Consider the following 18,333-nt stretch of genomic DNA (forward strand, 5'->3'; position numbering starts at 1 on the left):
GACTAATTTTCGCCGGCAGGGGAATCGTGTGCAAAATTTGCGCACTTATTTCGACGCTCCCTCCCACGGCAGGAACCTCTTTGGCTCTTGCCAAATCTTCGCAGCCACATGTGCATGGGCACGTTTTTGCACTCGCGGGGACGAGGCAATTTTGACGGTTGGAAAGCGTATTACGACTTCAAAAAGACGAATATTCTGCCGGATTCCTCTGCAATGGAAAGTCGTGTGGCGCTGAGGTTTGGGCTGGTTGGACTCCAGCTATCTAGCTGTGAGGAAGTGTGTTTTTGAGGACGGAACGTGAGGTATGCAGGCCGTACCCAGGATTTTTTTGGGGGGTTGGGGGGGGGGGGGGGGGGGGGGGGGGCGGAATCCGAAAATGTGGACATAATGTTTTTCTGGGGGGGGGGGGGTCAAAGGGGGAATTTTCTTTAAGCGTTCGCACACCCCCCCCCCCCCTGGGTACGGGCCTGGTATGTCCAAAATTAGTTTTCTACCTTTCACTTCGTTCGTTTAAAATTTCAAATCGTGAATCTTGAATATTGAAAAGGGCGCTTTAATACCGCCAAAGAACACACAAAAAGTAAACATAAACACAACACTAGATTACAAACGTCTTTTCAACAAGTTTTTTATATTATTTTTCACCAATTCCGCCCTATGTTTACTGTAAAATATAGGGACAAATAAAGAGCTTGGCCTACATGTGCGCTGACTAGGTGCAGTGGCCGTTCTCAAAACAGTTCAAAATTGGCCGAAACACACAATTGAAGTAAACACCTTTTTATTAGCCTTTGGTTATTACAAAAAAAAAGTACAAAGGAGTATTAGATAGGTTTTGAAGTGATTAATTTTGCAATTTTTTTGTTTGTCCTGGCGCACCGCTGAATGACGCCATTTTAAATGAGCGCGCGCTTTGTTTTTCAGTTTAAACGAGCGCAAGCTGTGTTAAATTTCTCAATTACTATTTTTGTTCCGCTGTTTTAGTAAATGGACTCCAAACTTTCCCGAATAAGCCTTATAGTTTTTTTGTTTTAACTTTTTCGGGTTTTTTAATTGTTGTGCGACTATTCTACAACATTCTCATAAATAGATATTCTAGAAATCCTAGTTTGCTCACCGGATCTCAATATTGACCTTTTATCACCTTTCATTCTGAATACTAAGGATGCACCTGCTAGTCATACAGGTCATGCGCAGTGTGACCTATCCCAAAACCAGTTTAGCGTTTACCTTAGATAAACATTTACTTTACAGACATTTCGGACAAGCCAAACGAATCCCTCAGCCTCATGATTTTGTAATATTTTATATAATCATTATTTCTAGTCAATTGATTGTAATTCTATCATCGACGGATTTTTACTATAGTTATATTGTGAAATTGTTCTGTTCCTTTAGATCAACATTTATTTGCAATTCTTGCATCACCTCTCTTAGAGCAGTCAAACCAGTTAGTACCGAATTATTAATTAATCAGTATAAATAGGAGTTTACTGTAAAACATATGGTAGACTTGTAATAACGACAGCTTGCTGCGGAGGCTATCGAGTAAGTTCTGTTGGCTTCCTGAAGGCAATCCCTAGTCAAGGAAGAGGTCTAGTAAGTATTCCCTTCTATCGCCTTCTGAGAATCGTCTGATCGTTACCTCCTAGAACGGGCTCGCTAAAATGCGCTTTTCCTTACGATAAACGCTACTGTGAACCAGCAACCAGCCGTTCGTATTGTGACCTCCCGCATGCACTTTGACCTAGTTCACCCCTGACAACATAATTATTATACTTAGTTGTACGACTGCACCTTTTGCTGGCAGTTCTCAACGACGTCTAGTTGTGACTGACTGACTTGTGTTTTTTGTGTTTTTCTGAAACCGTTACTCCTTTTTTTTTCTGCGAGACGTTTTATTAAAAAAAAAAAAAAAAAATAGAAGAGCGAAAAAAATGCGAACCGATTAGTTTGGGGTGGGTAAAAAATCTGGCGGGAAACCTTAGCAACCTACGTAAAAGCGCGACGTAAAAACTGCGAGCTACCGCAGTGGCTAAGCTGAACCCGCGTTCGAGTTACCTTGATCGTGAAACGAGAAGGGGACTAAAGGGGAAATACCTTGTTGATTTTTTTAAAGGCATTTGCATTATAAATCGTGATTCTAAAGTTTTTAGATCGTGATTTGAATAATATTGATAGACGCAAGCAGCAGGTTTTACCTAAAGTAAACGCCGACTCTCTTTTTGTTGCTTCCCCGGGTTACACGTCCATAGCTATCAACGCACCCGAATTAGGTGGGTGATTTTGGACCTCATGACAAGCCTAATTTTTGTGAGAATGTTAATATTTACTCTGTATTGCTTGTTTTTTTTTGTTTTTTTACATATCTACTGTATTTCACCCGATCCTCCAAGATTTCTGTCCAAGTTGGGTTGACAGCCATGTTACACACAGCTCAATACTTGGACCACTGGTCTTCACAATTCTCACAAATGACTTGCAAAGAGTACCGATTAGATGAAAAACTAGCTTCCCTTAAGAAACAAAATTCATCTACACTATCAAAAGGGAGATACAGTAGTTGTCTAATGTATAGAAAGTCTAATGGATAGATCGACTAATGTATAGATAGTCTATTGGATAGATAGTCAAATGGATAGACAGCATTAACAACTCCTTGTTGAACTAACACAAAGAATAAACTAAATAAACTAAGATTCTTTAATAAACTAATATTCTTTAATATTCTAAATAACCTTATATTCTTTATTGATTTTCATAAGCTTTATTAAATAACTTTATATTTCATATGAGCTTTGGCGGTAGACCTTTCTAGGAAATCAAGCATCAAAGCAAATTCTTTTTGTAAAACATCTTCACCACCATACAAACTGCGCCAGAGCGTCATTAGAATATTGGTTTTCCAACATGTACACTTGGCAATTTATGGTCACGTGGTAAGGTCACAAATGAATAAAGTATTCTGATGTCCATCGCTGCCCAACCAATAACTCTGATTGAAGCTATGTACAGGACGAGTAGTCATCGGCCATTTAGAAGACCAGCTTTTTCACTAACCCATGAGCTAAAAAGGAAACACGCCATGATCACTAACCAGTGTTTCGTTTTTGTTCTGAAAATTCAACTCTTAAACTATTTAAGGATAAATATAACTTTCCATTGCATTACTGAACAGTTTAGGGTTAGAGCTGTGCTGTCTTTATTGCCAGTGATTCAAGGAGATTTCGTTGACTTCTGAAATGAGTATCTCATTTGCATTTGATAGCATTCAGAACAGCTTTAATACTTTTCGACTAACCTATGGCACCGTCTGTAGCAGACTCCAGTTTTCGTTTGAGGGATTTCTCCTCCTCTTTCTTGGTAACTTTTCCAGATGACTTAGGCCGTGGTAGAAGATGGGGAGGCGTGGGCGCTGGCTTGTTTGAAAAATATGGCATGTTGAGTGCCTAGAAGAACGATGGAGAGGTACATACAATTTCGTGAATCAGGATGGATTAAATAAGCATTAATGGGGGGTAAGATTGATAAAATCTTCGCATTCAAAGTGGCTAATGTGTTCAATAAGTATGATGGAGAAACCTCTTCTGAATTGTTAACTGGCTTCAATAGATAACATTTTGATCTAATTTAAACCACTGCGCCCAAAACCGACTTTTTTTGAACATTTTTTTTGACATAACCTGATTTATTATTTAAATCTTAAAACATCGATTTTAAAATTATGGAAGCTTCAAGTACAATCATTTTCGTACTAAGATAGACAAGAAATCGTATCTCAATCTGTGGAATACATCAGAATTTACCGTAAATCTGAGCTATTTTTTCAGACTTTATGAAAATTAAGAATTATCCCAGCAGTGAGATACTGACCAATAATGGCTGGCTGATTTCCTGATAGGTAATTTATCCAGAAGTCTTAAATACCAAGCCATCTGTTCAAAGTTTTGAATTTCAACAACATAGGCTGTCCGCCATGCTTTTTCATAGTTCTCATTAACCTAAACTTAATTTATTTGAGAACGGCATATTCAAATGATAAAACAATGAGTAAACGTCTTTCACAAGCCTTTTTGGCTATATACCATGTTCCAGTCTGCCCTAAAAAAGTCTTATTAAAGACGAAAATTTAGTCGAATTCCAGTTTTTGGTGTATTGATTCCGTGTGACTTGACAATTCAACTAAATGTTTCTCTCTATTAACCCAACTTTTTTTTCATATACAGACGGGTATCTGCCATTTACCTGAGTAGCATTGACCCTCCCATTGGGGTTACAGTCGAGTAACCTGTCTAGAAGGTCTAACATGTCATCACCTGCTGCCGAAAATATGTCTTTAAGTGGTATCCCTGGAAATGGTTTGAATTCCACATAATCTGGCAGAGATGTCATTCCCTGAGAATAAACCCACAAATTGTAATAAAAAGACGAGTCGACAGAGAACCTTCCTCTTGCCTGTGTCCTTCAGCTAAGGCCACTGTAAATCTAGATACTGGCTCTAATCTACTACTTCTTAAGCAATGGCCATATAGACTACCCTAGATAATGTCTCTTATCCAAGTCCCTAGGCCAAGGCCACATAAATAGCTGACTCTTATCAACTGTAGTATCCCTTATTTTCTTATTTTTATAACCTTCAGATATCTGATAGCAATGACCCTTAGTGCTTAGTAATAAGTAGCCTAACAGTCTTACAGGCCAAGTCTCCTCTGTAGGGGTTAAAAAGTAGCCTAACAATGTACAGTCTGACAGGCCATGTCTCCTCTGTAGGGGTTAATAAGTAGCCTGACAGTGTGTACAGTCTTACAGGCCATGTCTCCTCTGTAGGGGTTAATAAGTAGCCTAACAATGTACAGTCTTACAGGCCATGTCTCCTCTGTAGGGGTTAATAAGTAGCCTAACAGTGTGTACAGTCTTACAGGCCATGTCTCCTCTGTAGGGGTTAATAAGTAGCCTGACAGTGTGTACAGTCTTAGAGGCCATGTCTCCTTTGTAGGGATTAATAAGTAGCCTAACAGTGTGAAGAGTCTTACAGGCCATGTCTCCTCTGTAGGGGTTAATAAGTAGCCTAACAGTGTGTACAGTCTTACAGGCCATGTCTCCTTTGTAGGGGTTAATAAGTAGCCTGACAGTGTGTACAGTCTTAGAGGACATGTCTCCTTTGTAGGGATTAATAAGTAGCCTAACAGTGTGAAGAGTCTTACAGGCCATGTCTCCTCTGTAGGGATTAATAAGTAGCCTGACAGTGTGTACAGTCTTAGAGGCCATGTCTCCTTTGTAGGGATTAATAAGTAGCCTGACAGTGTGTACAGTCTTAGAGGCCATGTCTCCTTTGTAGTGATTAATAAGTAGCCTGACAGTGTGTACAGTCTTAGAGGCCATGTCTCCTCTGTAGGGGTTAATGAGTAGCCTGACAGTGTGTACAGTCTTACAGGCCATGTCTACTCTGTAGGGGTTAAAAAGTAGCCTAACAGTCTTACAGGCCACGTCTCCTCTGTAGGGGTTAATAAGTAGCCTAACAGTGTGTACAGTCTTACAGGCCAAGTCTCCTCTGTAGGGGTACCCAAGGTTTGAAATGTTCTGCTCAGCTGATCCAGATCAGTGGCACCAGGGAGAAATGGAACCTGTAAATAATGGCTTTATGTGAGATGGATAAAATGACAGGGACTCAGTTATTTCCCTAATAAAATTGTCTGCTAGTTGGCAAGGAAATTAAGTCTGTGAAATAATTTAGTCTTAATTAGCAGTGGTTATCTATTGTCCTAGCCAGAAAAAGTCGCTTGCAACAGAGCTTAGGGAAGTCTGGGTAATGAGTGATTCATTGTTACCCTTAATAGTAGCTCGGCAAGTATACATCCTTCTGCCCACATGTCAACACCAGTTCCATATATCCTGGCACCAAATAGCAGCTCAGGGGGTCTGTACCATCTGTGGTAACAAACAGAGTTTTCCTAAGTGCATTGAAAACATGTTTTTCCAAACATTCTGTCTCAGGGATTTAACAGGCTAGCAAGGAAATAAGAACATGACCAGTAGGGGCATAGCTGTGTCCCCGAATTTACTAAATCTTTGTACAAAAACCACTCAAATATTTAATGAGTGGATGATGTCAAACTAAAAAAAATTGATGCACCTTAACAATATGGGAGCTGACTTGTTTTCTGAATAACATGTACATGACATATACAATGCATTACCGAGTGACAACTTGATGGGTGTAGACTCTTGATGGGCTACCAAATGCTCTGGCCAAACCAAAGTCACCAATCTTCAACACTCCTTTGTCATCTAACAACAGGTTATTTGGCTTCATATCCTGGGCATGGGCCAAACACATCAGGGTTAGTTTGAGATGATGTGAGACATTCAGTGATCATCAGTCGTTCACTATCCAAACTTTATCTAGAGTTGATATCATGACTACCCATACTACTATCATAATCACTAATCATCAAAATCTAGATCATCATTAGTCATATACAGTACAGCCTGGAAGAAACTTAACAGCGTCGCACAGATTTTGCGTGTTAAACCCTGAGTGTACTACATGATAAGTGCGTGCGTGTAGTTCTGCTTTGTTATGCAGGAATGTTGGCTTTTGTTTTTTTTTTAATTATCTATCATAATCACTAATCATCAAAATCTAGATCATCATTAGTCATATACAGTACAGCCTGGAAGAAACTTAACAACGTCACACAGATTTTGCGTGTTAAACCCTGAGTGTACTACACGATAAGTGCGTGCAAGTAGTTCTGCTTTGTTATGCAGGAATGTTGGCTATTGTTTTTTTCAATTTTTAATGCGAGAGAACTAAAAAATAATGCTGAAAATACTTTCATACAAAAGCCACATGAAACGAGGACGTTTTAAGTGAAGCGTACACCATGTATGCATAAAAATAACTTGGTACGTTGTTCGTTTTCTCGGCTTGCGTACGACAAAACTAATGGACTGCTTTACCGATTATGACGTTATGACGATTATGCAATCTTCACAGCAAATTAAACTTAGATATATAGGATTCTTTTTCAAGGGCTCTGTTTGGTGCATGAGTTTTAAATCAAGAGAAAACAGTCATAGTTTAGTTGCCACCAACATTACACTGTCTTAGTTTTGCAAAGGCAAGTGAAGATCAATTGTTACCTCGCTCTCTCGGCTACAAACTAATGGACTACTTTACCGATTACGGCGTTCTTCATAGCAAATTAAAGCTATAGACGATTCCCTATGTATACATGTACATGTGTACACTATACATATTTGCACTAATACTTGAGTTATGTACACCCCTTACCCTGTGTAGTATCCAATGAGAATGCAAGTATTCCAACCCTTTGAGTGTCATTATTGTGAAGCTCTTGACATCAGCTGGACTAAGTACTATAGATGTGTCTTTGATTAAAACCTGAGGTAAAAAATATAGCATAGTAAATATATATATATATATATATATATATATATATATAAGTTATAAGTTGTCTGAAAATATGTAGCTGCCATTAATTCTATCATTCTTATTTTATCCACTACTTGATCACCAAAGTATAAATAAAAAGAGAACTGCAATACCTCTAGGTCAGTCTCCATGAAGGGGAACACAAGGCTAATACTTGACTTGTGACCAAACACATCCAGTAGCTGAAAAATATACATTACTCAAAGTTACAAAAATGCAAACAGGAGTGCAAAAAATAAAGGCAGTGGTAACATCTTACAAATGTGACTTACCCCTATGACATTTTCATGGCTCAACTCTTGGAGTAGTTTTATTTCTCTTAGTGCAGTTCTGTTTATACCTGCCAGGAAAATACTGATGGTTTGACAGACAGACGGAAAGATGGTCAAACAGACAGAAAAATACAGACAGGAATAAGTACTGACAGACAGACAGACAGACAGACAGACAGACAGACAGACAGACAGACAGTTGCTGAACATTTAGTACTGACAGACGGATGGACAGGTGCAGACAGTGATAAGTACTGACAGACAGACAGACAGGTGCTGAGATAACTACTGATGAACAGACAGACGGGGGGACAGACAGATGAAGACAAAGTACTGATGGACAGACAGACAGATCCCCCATAAATAAGTATAAAAAGACTGACAGACTGAAAAATGGTCAAAAGGGCAGAGACAGACAGACAAATGCCAACGGAGATACTCTAAGTACTGACGGACAACACGTACCATCTTTTGCTTCCGCTCTATTTCCCAATTTTATCTAAACGTAAAATACAAAGCACCTCGTGAGTAAGAGTAACAATCAGTAGAAATAACCTAGTGGTGATGCCATGTGCAAAGTAATGTACAAACTGCGTGCTCCAAGACGAGAGCAATGTTATCTAATGCACTAAACCCCCACCCCCATGATCCCAGGGAAGGGTGGGGGATTAGACTTTGAGGTTGTACAAAACTGAGAAAAGCGCCAGCCCCCTCGGGACAAAACTGCAGTCAAATGCCCCAATCCCTCGGGATGCAAGCTATAGGCAACTACCAACAACAAGTGATCTGAAAAGAGCCTAGTTTATGTATCTTTCGAAGCCAGTACACTTCAGCGAATTTGTATAACATATAACTATGAAATTAACAATTACAAAAAAAAAAAAAGAATGGAAAGTAAATTATCTTCATGTGGCGTTAGTTATAATTCATATTCGCTTTTGCACATTTGGCCATGCAACTTGCCGCATGCTGGTAAATGGAATTGCTTGCTACAGAAGAGAAAGAGTCTCAAACCAAAACATGAGATGACTCTTGCAAAGGACATTTTGATGTTATTGATTTGTCCCCAAGCTCCCATGGTGGGGACAAGTTCTCATACAGTACCTGTCAACTCTCCCGTCATACAGTACCTGTCAATTCTCAAGCCTTGGTTAGATGTTTAGATGGTTAGAGGTTAGATGTTCAAATGCCTTGCCCAGGCCGGCTATTGCATGTGTTTATTTCTCATTGGTATCGTTTTTCGAAGCGAAGATCTACTTGTTATAGGCTGTGGATGTCATAGAAGCTGCTTAATACTACGGACATCTTTAGTAGTAACCATCAAATTTTTAGACAGACCAGGCGCCGAATATTCGAGAAATTTGTCTGTGAGAGCATGAAGAATGCTTGGGATTGTTTGCGGCACTTCGCGGGAGTTGTTGTTTAAGTGGGGTTATCAAATAACGGCATTTGTGTTCAAGAAGCGGTTTGTCTATTTAGACGAAAAAGCATGTAGTAAATTGATGATGTGAATATCCTGATATACTTAAATCGTAAATCTCCTGAACCATTTACTATCTTTTGCGTTTCATATCATTTAGCATAAAGTTACCCTCACCCGGGTTCAACGTTACTAAAATTCTTACCCTTGCATATAACACCAATGTAGTTTTGTTTTACATAAATGTTGTTTATAATTTGATTCGATTGATTGTGCCACCACGTAGTCATTAGAAAATTGACAGCCGACGTATTTTGACAGTGGCCTGAAAAGGGGCGGCAGGCATCGGAGGGTACAAAATGCAGGTTGCAGGTCTGATGCAGGTTGAGTACAAAATGCAGGTCGGGTGATTTTACAGTTTTTTTTTGCTTTCTCTATTTCATTCAATTTCTATGGCTCAAGTGATGTGTTAAAACTTTAATACTCGTTTATTACTAAGCAATTAGTACCTGAACTTGGGAATAATATGAATATCTTGCCAGCGATTTGCTGCACATCAAGCAAACGTGGGTCAAGTAATGTATAACAGTATAAATATCTCAGTAAAAATTGTATATGAACGTAAACCCACGAATTTTCCTCCGCTACATGTTTAACATACCGGTGCACCCCCCACCCCCCTTCCTCCCCTTCAAAAATGTCTAGATCCAAAGCTGCTGTCCATTGGACTTATTGAAAAAACTATATACAATAAAGTGAACCATTTATCTAACAGATATAGTCACCACATTTTGGAGTTTATTTAATTTATGTTTGGTTGATGAGCAGCAAATCACTGGCAAGGTATTTGTAGTTTTCCCACGGTCACGTGATCTGTGACGTAACCACCTATACATATTTTTTTCACTTGCCCATCTGACATTATACATTAATTTAAACAAGTTTGGTCGATGTGCAGGAAAGTCACGGGATTGCTTATGCTTAGTTATAAAAGAGAATCTGAGTGTCACGTGAGCCGTAGAAATTGAATGAAATAGAGGAAGCAAAAAAAAAAAAAAAGTAAAATCACCCGACCTGTATTTTGTACCCTCCGCGCAGGCATCGCGTCTAGTATTTGTGTCAGTCGTACTTTTATTTTTCCTTTCCAACTTTTGAAAAATAAAATCGCCTGATACTCAGGCTAATAGTTAACGCGTCAGAAAACCACCAAACAAAGTATACAAAGTAAGTAAAAAATCACGTTTATAAAAAAATCATAGCTTCTGATAACTATGTAGCTAACTGGGGGTTGTTTTTCTTCCTCAGGATCTGAAGTCACGACCAGTCCAAGGCCGCAGCGTACTCTCACAACTCCCTGATAAGCTTTACTCACTTTTTTTACTGCAACAATATTTCCCGTTTCTTGATCTTCAGCCTTGAAAACTGTGGCAAACTGCAAAACATTCAAACAGTTAATGGGAGCACTCGACAAACCTTTCCCACTGTATCGTTACCTGTCCTTCTCCCAAGAAGTCGATTTTCTTGTATCGTTTCGACCGTTCGACTTTTGCCGCCATCTTGAATGTTATGAGTTCAACCGCTGAGAGCCTGAGCCGACACACAGGTTACCCACACATGTAATAATCACTAAAATAATGCATTTTCTGTAAAAATGAAGAAACATGGAAACATAACTTATCGGGAATTAGAAAAAAAAATCAACAAGGGTTTCATCTACTAAAAATTGGGTACATTCTAATCGATTAATGATTTTCAAATTATAGCGTGGGTAGCCTGTGCTGCTTTTCCTGGTCATCAAAAAGATGGCGGACGTGTTGGAGTTGTTTAGCTGGCCGGGAGATTTCGGGTTGCCATCTGTTGATATCCCGTGTCTTGCTGTGTTGGTAAGATAAATTGCAGAGCTGATCATATGTTTAAAAAGAACTTTTGGAAGCGCAAAGCTCTTAAACGTTTTTTTTTTTTTTAGGAAAATGGACTGATATTGCGAATTTGAACGAAACTCCTTTTAAAGAAGATTTGTACCTGCCGTTATACTTGGTGTATTAAAGTTTTGGTCGTTGTCTTTCAGTCTTACGCTAAATTTGCTGGATGTCCCTTAAAAGTTAACCGCTCCAACAAATTCTGGAAATCTCCAACATGTGAGTTGAAGTATTAAATTTACCTTACGTTAAGTATTGAAAGTTACATATATACTGTATCTTCCCAACTAAGTATATCGTCGCGAGTACTTAAATGGAATAATATGGTACTGCACTGCAAATATCTGAATTAAATTTAAAGCAAAGACATTTGATAATGATAATTTTATTTGTTGTCATTCATGGATAGTAGTTGTAAGGAAGCAGGGCATGTATAGTGCGGTGTTATGTGTTGTTGTCATTCATGGATAGTAGTTGTAAGTTAGCAGGGCATGTATAGGGGGGTGTTATGTGTTGTTGTCATTCATGGATAGTAGTTGTAAGGAAGCAGGGCATGTATAGGGGGGTGTTATGTGTTGTTGTCATTCATGGATAGTAGTTGTAAGGAAGCAGGGCATGTATAGGGGGGTGTTATGTGTTGTTGTCATTCATGGATAGTAGTTGTAAGGAAGCAGGGCATGTATAGTGCGGTGTTATGTGTTGTTGTCATTCATGGATAGTAGTTGTAAGTTAGCAGGGCATGTATAGGGGGGTGTTATGTGTTGTTGTCATTCATGGATAGTAGTTGTAAGGAAGCAGGGCATGTATAGTGCGGTGTTATGCAGATGTTTTTTTTGCTGGAAGACATTTTGCTCGAAGCGTTGGTTGTTTGGGTGAAGGCTCCAGGGTGGGTTAGATCACCCCACTAATTGTCCTCTGGAATAGAGTTAATGTTATAGTAATTTTACTGTCTGTAGGAGAAAAGAAAAAAAAATTAAGTTGATAATATAAGATTATTATTTTACATAGGGGAATTCCCAGTTATGAAATCTGGAGAAGAAATGTTGACTTCACCTTACAAAATAATGGACCACTTAAGACAAAAGGTAGGCTTATCTCAATGTGCACAATGCAACTACTGTAAATGCTTGAATAAATGCCTCCCAAGCAAGCGCCTCCCAAAATAAATGCCTCTCCCAAATTAGCTTAATTGATGATTTAATGTTATTATTTTACCAAAGTTGCTTGTTTGACTTTATACAACAGAACTTCAATGCTGACTACCAACTGACTGCAAAGCAAGGGGCTGACACCTTGGCATTTATTGCTCTTATTGAAGACAAACTGCTGCCTGCTATGGTAACTTCAGTATTTATGTTAACTGTGTGTTGATATTAGTATTATAATAATCAAAAACTATTTATTTAATGACGTTGATCCACTGATGACGCTCCCTATATATTCAGCACTACACTTTATGGGTGGACAGCAAAAATTATGTTGAGTTTACAAGACCCATGTATGCAAGAAAGCTACCTCTCCCACTCAACTTCTTTGTGCCTGGGCGGATAGCCAACCAGAAGAAGTTGAGAATTGGACACAAACTAGATCCTGAAGAGGAAGAAGCAAATGGGGAACTGGAAAACATGGTCAGTGCTGTAGTTGGTGGTTTAACCATATTTGAAGATAAAATATGATGCAATAATGGAGACTGGTGGAACAGGGCCATAGCAGGGGGTGGGCCACTGGAGGCACATGCCCCCCCCCCCCCACATTAAAAAAATATAAGGAAATTACCAGTAGGGGCGTGGTTGTGCCCCAATATTTTCTGAATGATCCTGCATTGTGCCCCCAATATTTTGAGGCCTGCTATGGCACTGCCCAAAATAGAAGATTAGATAAGACCTGTATCTCCCCTCCCTAGCCAATGCTGCCATTTCACTCAAAGAAAAAGCCTGAGGAAAGTCTCCCTGATACCTGTCATTGATGTGTAACAATTGGTGGCTATTGTTTCAATACCAAATTATGACAGTGCTGTGAGCTGTTTTCAGGAATGATTTGAAAGGGCTTTTTGCGTTTTACTGATTTCAGCTTTTCAAAGAAGCCATTGAATGTTTGACCCATTTATCAGTCTTACTTGGCGACAAAGATTTTTTCTTTGGAGAAAGGTATTATCTTTTTATATGACTTCCTATTCTAATGTTTGTAGTTTATTATTGATTCCTTAGAAGGTTTTGAACAGTTGAACACACATAACTTACAGAACTAGTTGGGACCAACGATTAATACCAAGGTCAAATTTTTGTAATATAAGAAGGGACTGCCCTTTGTATGCGAGTCCCATATGTGTTGTGTATAAAATACATATAAACTATATTGTAGGATAGGTTCAGATACATTTGATAAGCACCTTACTGTCCTTCCATAGCCCCACTACACTTGATGCAGTGGTGTTTGCTCACCTTGCACTGATCTGGCGAGCACCTTCTTTACCAAACAACAAGCTTGCTAACTACCTCAAGGGCTATGATAATTTGTACAACTTTTGTGGCCGAATCCTTCAAAGATACTTCCCTCCAGATCCTGAAGGTATGGTATCTGCTATCATCTTTCTGAGCTCCACCAGGGTTGATCTTCTGGGGCCGGTTCCTGAAAAGCCGATTTGCGCTAACCCAGGGTTAAATTAACCCTAACCCACGATTAAAATTTTACCCCCAGATTAGTTCCGTTCCCGAAACGCTGGTTAGCGCTAACTCTGGGTCAGTTTGGAGGTAAAATCTAACCCTGCTCGCGAGGTGGGTTAACTCGCTAACCCACTGTTTAGTTGGGGTAACACAGGCCTCCCAAACTTTGTAGTAGAACTAAAGCCTCATAAAATAAAGTTGTCGACAAAAAAGACGTTACACAAAACAATGTAGGGATCAAATATCCTAACATTTCGCTTTATTATGTGACCTTCGTTGCGATGCTGACTTGAAAATTGTGCTGGGACAGACAGAAAGTTACATGAAATTTATACTTGAAATGAATCTGTCTGGCTAGTGTCACGCACCAACTCGAATCCTGCAAATGACAATTTTTTGGCCATGAAATGGAGGTAATCACAGGTGATGTAGAGGTGTTTTGGGGCTTTTCTGCTAAAATAAAATCACCAAAGGTAAATTTAAGTTGCTTTCTGTTGATATACTGGGTACCCTGTGTGAATTTTACTCCTCAAACCAGTTTTTCACTCGTTTAATCCAGGGTTAGTAATTCGGGGGATTACTTGGCTTTCGGGAACGGTGAGTTATCCGTCGGTTAGCTAACCTACGATTAGCGAATTTTAACCCGGGATTAGGCGCTGATCGAGGGTTAAGTTAATCGGCCTTTCAGGAACCGGCCCCTGTGGTTCAAATGGCAAAGCATTACTCTGTAGTGCCTCTGCCTTTCACCATTGGGTGAAATTTCGCTGGTTAACTTCATTTGAGACCTACATCTCCCCAAAAAACATTGAGATTTGTATTTTTAACAGATGTAATTTGCATATCAAAATTTCAAGAAATCCAAGTTTCAGTCCTTATAATCCTTTATTCTGACTTCCCTATCACCATAGACCCCCAGCAGTACAAACCCTCCCCCACCCATCCCTCCCTGGATGAGGATCCTTACCAGAAGCGCAAGATGTGGCTATCAGTGGGCATAGCAGTAGTCGCCATGGTAACATATGCTGTACTTAGTGGCCTGGTCCAAATTGAGTATAAAAAAGACGAGAAGCAGGAGACTGGGGATGATGAGCTACTGCCAGATGTCATGTCATTCCAGTACCAGGATGAGAGAGATGATGAATAAGTCAGCAGCTAGGTTATTGGTTAGATCTCATTGACTGTATCCTAGAGCAAGGTTATAAGTTAAATCAGATTGGCTTGTACTGTACCAGGACAAGAGAGATGATGAATAAGTCAGCAGCTAGGTTATTGGTTAGATCTTTGACTGTATCCTAGAGCAAGGTAATAATATAAATCACATTGGCTAGTACTGTACCAGGACAAGAGAGACGTTGAATAAGTCAGCAGCTAGGTTATTGGTTAGGTGTCATTAAATGTATTCTAGCAGCAAGGTTATAAGTTAATTCACATTTGGCTAGTACCAGGATAAAAGAGACAATGGATAAGTCAGCAGCTAGGTTATTGGTAAGGTCTAAATGAATGTATTCCAGCAGCAACATTTGCTTGCTCCAGTTTAAAAGGAGCAATGAATATTTCTCAATTGTAAGATTAAAAGTCTTCTCAGATCTTTCAATTTAAGCTTACTTAAGAATTCAGACATAATGTGAAAAAAATACCTTTTGTGGAACTTTTGTGGAACAGTACCCCAAGCAAGATAAAAACCCTGAAACCAGTAATGCCTCTTATTTTATGGCCTTGAAATACTTTGTACTAACAACCATCAACCATCACTTGCTAATTGAGAGTGTAATGGTGGTTCAATGTGAATTTCTGCAACCCAGATCTAAAGCACAGTACCACTGTTTCCCCTGATGCAAATTTATTATCTGTATTACTGTTTAAAATAAAATGTTGTGTAACTACTGTGTCCGATTCCTTAGATTCGTTTTCTCTGTTTTTTCTTCACTGGGATGGCTTCTGTTGATCCTCTTTCCTGGATAAAAAGAATGAAAATTAACACCTTATCATATGTCACTAATTTCTTAGACATACTTTGTGCATCCTATAGGGGGTGCACTTGTAATCTGTTGGGCATAATTTAATGCTATTTGAGGTTTAAACATGTTTTTGTTCATTGAATGCAAAACTGGGCTAAACAATCACATTTGGGGATTTAACAAATTTCCTGTACCAAAGGAAACAAAATACTCTTCACTCCAACAACAACAACCCCCCCCCCCTCCAAAGTTAAGAAGTCCAATCCCTGGGCAAGTTTTACTTTAAATGATTAAAATGTTAGTGTTTTTTTCCCTACTTTCTACAATACAGGAAAATTAATTAACGCAAGTTTGAAGTGGCAGGATTAGGGCTTATGCTTGAAAGTCAAACAAAACTACTCTATTCTCACAAAAGCTTTAGACACACCACTTCAACCTGTTGTCTTTTTAGTCATGAATATATTTTAGGAGGGTACAATGTATTTACTGTCTCATGGAATTGCCAGTCTACCTGTTGAAGCTTGTGTTCAATTGATAGTGCAGTCTGGTCTAACAGTTTGTCATCAGCGCCTGTACAACCAGGCCTACTCATTGTTTGACTTGAAACTTCTGGCCCTAGATGTGGTGCCATTGATGGGTGGTGTGTTTTTGTGCTCTGGAAAAGTCCAGAAGATTGTTGAGAATGCTGGTATGGGATCTGTAGAGCAGGAGGTGGCGCTAGAACAGGAGACGTTCCTGGGGGCTTATGAGAAATTTCATGTGGAGAATTTTTGCCGCCATCTGTCATTTGTGATTGCCTAAATGTGCTTTTTTTAGATGAGCCCTGGAAATTATGCTTTTGAGGCATATCTGGAATTTGTTGATGTCTTGCATGCCATGGTCCATGTGCATTGGATTGGCCTGACTGAGCAAACCTTTGTCCAGGAAATTTCCCTTGCAAAGTCCTAAAATCTGGTAATGGTGGAGGACCAGGGGGTGGTCCTGGGGGCTGGTCAGGAAATGGTTCCATGGAATGAACAGGTTGCGATCTTTGGTGTAGATTGTACCGCTGATTGCACAAGCCAGGGGAAGTAGGGGGAGGAGGTCCATATTGAAGATGTGGTGGTAGTGTAGCATTTGCTGATGGGACTCTAGGGAGCTCCCATGGAGGTGGGCTTGGTGGGTACTGGCTAGGGTGTAAGTAGGTAGGAGGAGGTGGTATTTGAGGGATGGGTGTAGAAGCAGAAGTTGGCAGAGAAGCTAGCTCTAATGAGGTAGAGCATGTTGTCACAGCTAGGGTTTGTGTTGTCCCAACAGATGCAGTTGCTCTGGCTTGAGTTTTTATTGGATCAGCTGCTTGTTGTTGGTCTGGTTCTTTTGTTTGGTTTCCATAACGTTCTAGAAAGAGATAAAAACATTAATTAGAGGGACATTGCTTTTCCTCTAACATTTTGAATTGCATTATTATGACATACAGGGGAGCATAGTATAGTGAAGGGAGCATAGTAATCAAGAATCATAGACCAATTTCACAAATCACACAGTTGATTTTTAAAATGGCTTATCAAAATATTTATAACAAACAGGTCTAATCAGGAAGGACAAGCCAAAACAACACTTTAAAATGTTATTTAGACTAGATACCATTATTAAACAAATTACAAGGTTTGAATCATAATCCATAATTTCACTTCCCCTATGATTCATGATTTCATCCCCCCCCCCCCCAAGACAATAGTAAACTCTACCTCTCGCCTTCTTTGCAATAATCCTGCGCCTCTCCTGCAACTTCTCTCTAGTGTCTTCTTCAGTCTCGTACTCTGGGGCATAGGAAACATGGAGAATCCCTCCAAAGAATGACCTGTTGTCTGTTTTGCGTTTGGCATACCTATTAAAAATACTTCTTAAATACTGCACAAGAAATCACAAAATGCCACAAAGTGAATAGTACCTTGCAGAATTGATTTTTTCAAACTTTATCCAGTAAACTTCAGTAAACTTCTCTTTTGGATAATCCTTTAAAAGTTGATACCTGGAATAAAATATAATAACATTCTGTAAATACATTCAGTGTTTTCCTTGTGCAAATTAGGTTTTTATATTGGAGTTATTCCAGAAACCCTAAAACTGACCACCCCTCCCACGCCCCAATATGTCGTGTAAACGTGACCAACCCCGATCATGTTGGTAGCAGAAAATAAGTGCTCCATACATACTCTTGTATTGGACCATACAATGCAAACATTTCCAGCAGCTCTTTGGTGGCACCAACAGTTGGTACACCTTGGACAAGCAGAAATTTAGACTCCAAGTTGACTGTGTACACCTACAACAAAACAATTTTTGCGTACTCTTACATTGTTACTGATTTTATCAACTCTATACTTATATTGGCGTGATAAGAAGAATAATAGGAATCCCTGACCAACCTTTACTGCTCTTTCCCATCTGGCTTCACGGTATTTCGGCCGAGAGTACGAGAAATCCGTCTTTTTATGATGCCTTGGAACTTTTCCCTCCTCGTCCGACATTTTTGAAATACAACTCGACCCAGGCTTTCACAAGTGACACAGGTAGACCAAGCAAGTCAAAGTTGTTTAGAAAAATTATCTTCTAACAAAAAAAGCAATTAATTTTATTTTTTTTTTCATTCTCACTTCCGG

The 18,333-nt window shown here is 39.3% G+C and overlaps 3 protein-coding genes across 6 annotated transcripts; 1 reads left to right on the plus strand and 2 right to left on the minus strand.

Moving 5' to 3' along the window:
* Window positions 1-1,540: 1,540 nt before the first annotated feature.
* LOC5504336 (metaxin-1) lies at window positions 1,541-15,616 on the plus strand. 3 transcript variants are annotated; one of them, XM_048727798.1, is made up of 10 exons: window positions 1,541-1,599; window positions 10,915-11,034; window positions 11,220-11,289; window positions 12,079-12,155; window positions 12,316-12,408; window positions 12,516-12,698; window positions 13,141-13,217; window positions 13,478-13,638; window positions 14,642-14,896; window positions 15,113-15,616. In XM_048727798.1, exons 2-9 carry the CDS (start codon window positions 10,954-10,956, stop codon window positions 14,875-14,877), a joined length of 978 nt encoding a protein of 325 aa, XP_048583755.1. In that variant the 5' UTR covers window positions 1,541-1,599; window positions 10,915-10,953; the 3' UTR covers window positions 14,878-14,896; window positions 15,113-15,616. The 3 variants fall into 3 exon arrangements, with proteins under 3 accessions (XP_048583755.1, XP_048583754.1, XP_048583753.1); XM_048727797.1 differs by having other exon boundaries at window positions 14,642-14,889; window positions 15,106-15,616; XM_048727796.1 differs by lacking the exon at window positions 15,113-15,616 and having other exon boundaries at window positions 1,581-1,599; window positions 14,642-14,964.
* On the minus strand, window positions 2,690-10,779 carry LOC5504341 (cyclin-dependent kinase 7). Of its 2 annotated transcripts, XM_048727795.1 has the most exons (12): window positions 10,645-10,779; window positions 10,524-10,583; window positions 8,197-8,230; window positions 7,732-7,799; window positions 7,573-7,641; window positions 7,298-7,408; window positions 6,198-6,316; window positions 5,829-5,928; window positions 5,538-5,624; window positions 4,246-4,395; window positions 3,302-3,449; window positions 2,690-3,067 (listed from the first exon to the last, which is right to left on the minus strand). In XM_048727795.1, the coding sequence occupies exons 1-12, from the start codon at window positions 10,705-10,707 to the stop codon at window positions 3,036-3,038; spliced, it is 1,041 nt and encodes a 346-aa protein (XP_048583752.1). In that variant the 5' UTR covers window positions 10,708-10,779; the 3' UTR covers window positions 2,690-3,035. The 2 variants fall into 2 exon arrangements, with proteins under 2 accessions (XP_048583752.1, XP_048583751.1); XM_048727794.1 differs by lacking the exons at window positions 2,690-3,067; window positions 3,302-3,449; window positions 4,246-4,395 and adding an exon at window positions 4,710-5,102 and having other exon boundaries at window positions 5,493-5,624.
* LOC5504338 (formin-like protein 20) lies at window positions 15,557-18,234 on the minus strand. Its single transcript, XM_001625201.3, has 6 exons — window positions 18,100-18,234; window positions 17,887-17,996; window positions 17,622-17,702; window positions 17,419-17,558; window positions 16,203-17,068; window positions 15,557-15,687 (listed from the first exon to the last, which is right to left on the minus strand). The coding sequence occupies exons 1-6, from the start codon at window positions 18,199-18,201 to the stop codon at window positions 15,631-15,633; spliced, it is 1,356 nt and encodes a 451-aa protein (XP_001625251.3). The 5' UTR covers window positions 18,202-18,234; the 3' UTR covers window positions 15,557-15,630.
* Window positions 18,235-18,333: the final 99 nt, after the last annotated feature.

Source organism: Nematostella vectensis, chromosome 5 (assembly GCF_932526225.1).
Source record: "Nematostella vectensis chromosome 5, jaNemVect1.1, whole genome shotgun sequence".
NCBI classification, from domain to species: Eukaryota; Metazoa; Cnidaria; class Anthozoa; order Actiniaria; family Edwardsiidae; genus Nematostella; species Nematostella vectensis.

Coding starts and splice junctions, on each gene's coding strand:
- LOC5504341 (XM_048727794.1), bottom strand. CDS start 10,707: ATGGCGGCAAAAGTCGAACGGTCGAAACGATACAAGAAAATCGACTTC. Junction 6,317..7,297: donor CTCATTGGATACTACACAGG/GTAAGGGGTGTA, acceptor GCCCATGCCCAG/GATATGAAGCCAAATAACCT. Junction 5,103..5,492: donor ACTTATTAACCCCTACAGAG/GAGACGTGGCCT, acceptor ACCCCTACAAAG/GAGACATGGCCTGTAAGACT.
- LOC5504336 (XM_048727798.1), top strand. CDS start 10,954: ATGGCGGACGTGTTGGAGTTGTTTAGCTGGCCGGGAGATTTCGGGTTG. Junction 12,156..12,315: donor TGGACCACTTAAGACAAAAG/GTAGGCTTATCT, acceptor TTTATACAACAG/AACTTCAATGCTGACTACCA. Junction 12,409..12,515: donor ACAAACTGCTGCCTGCTATG/GTAACTTCAGTA, acceptor CTATATATTCAG/CACTACACTTTATGGGTGGA.
- LOC5504338 (XM_001625201.3), bottom strand. CDS start 18,201: ATGTCGGACGAGGAGGGAAAAGTTCCAAGGCATCATAAAAAGACGGAT. Junction 17,703..17,886: donor TTGTATGGTCCAATACAAGA/GTATGTATGGAG, acceptor ATTTTATTCCAG/GTATCAACTTTTAAAGGATT. Junction 17,069..17,418: donor TATTGCAAAGAAGGCGAGAG/GTAGAGTTTACT, acceptor ATCTCTTTCTAG/AACGTTATGGAAACCAAACA.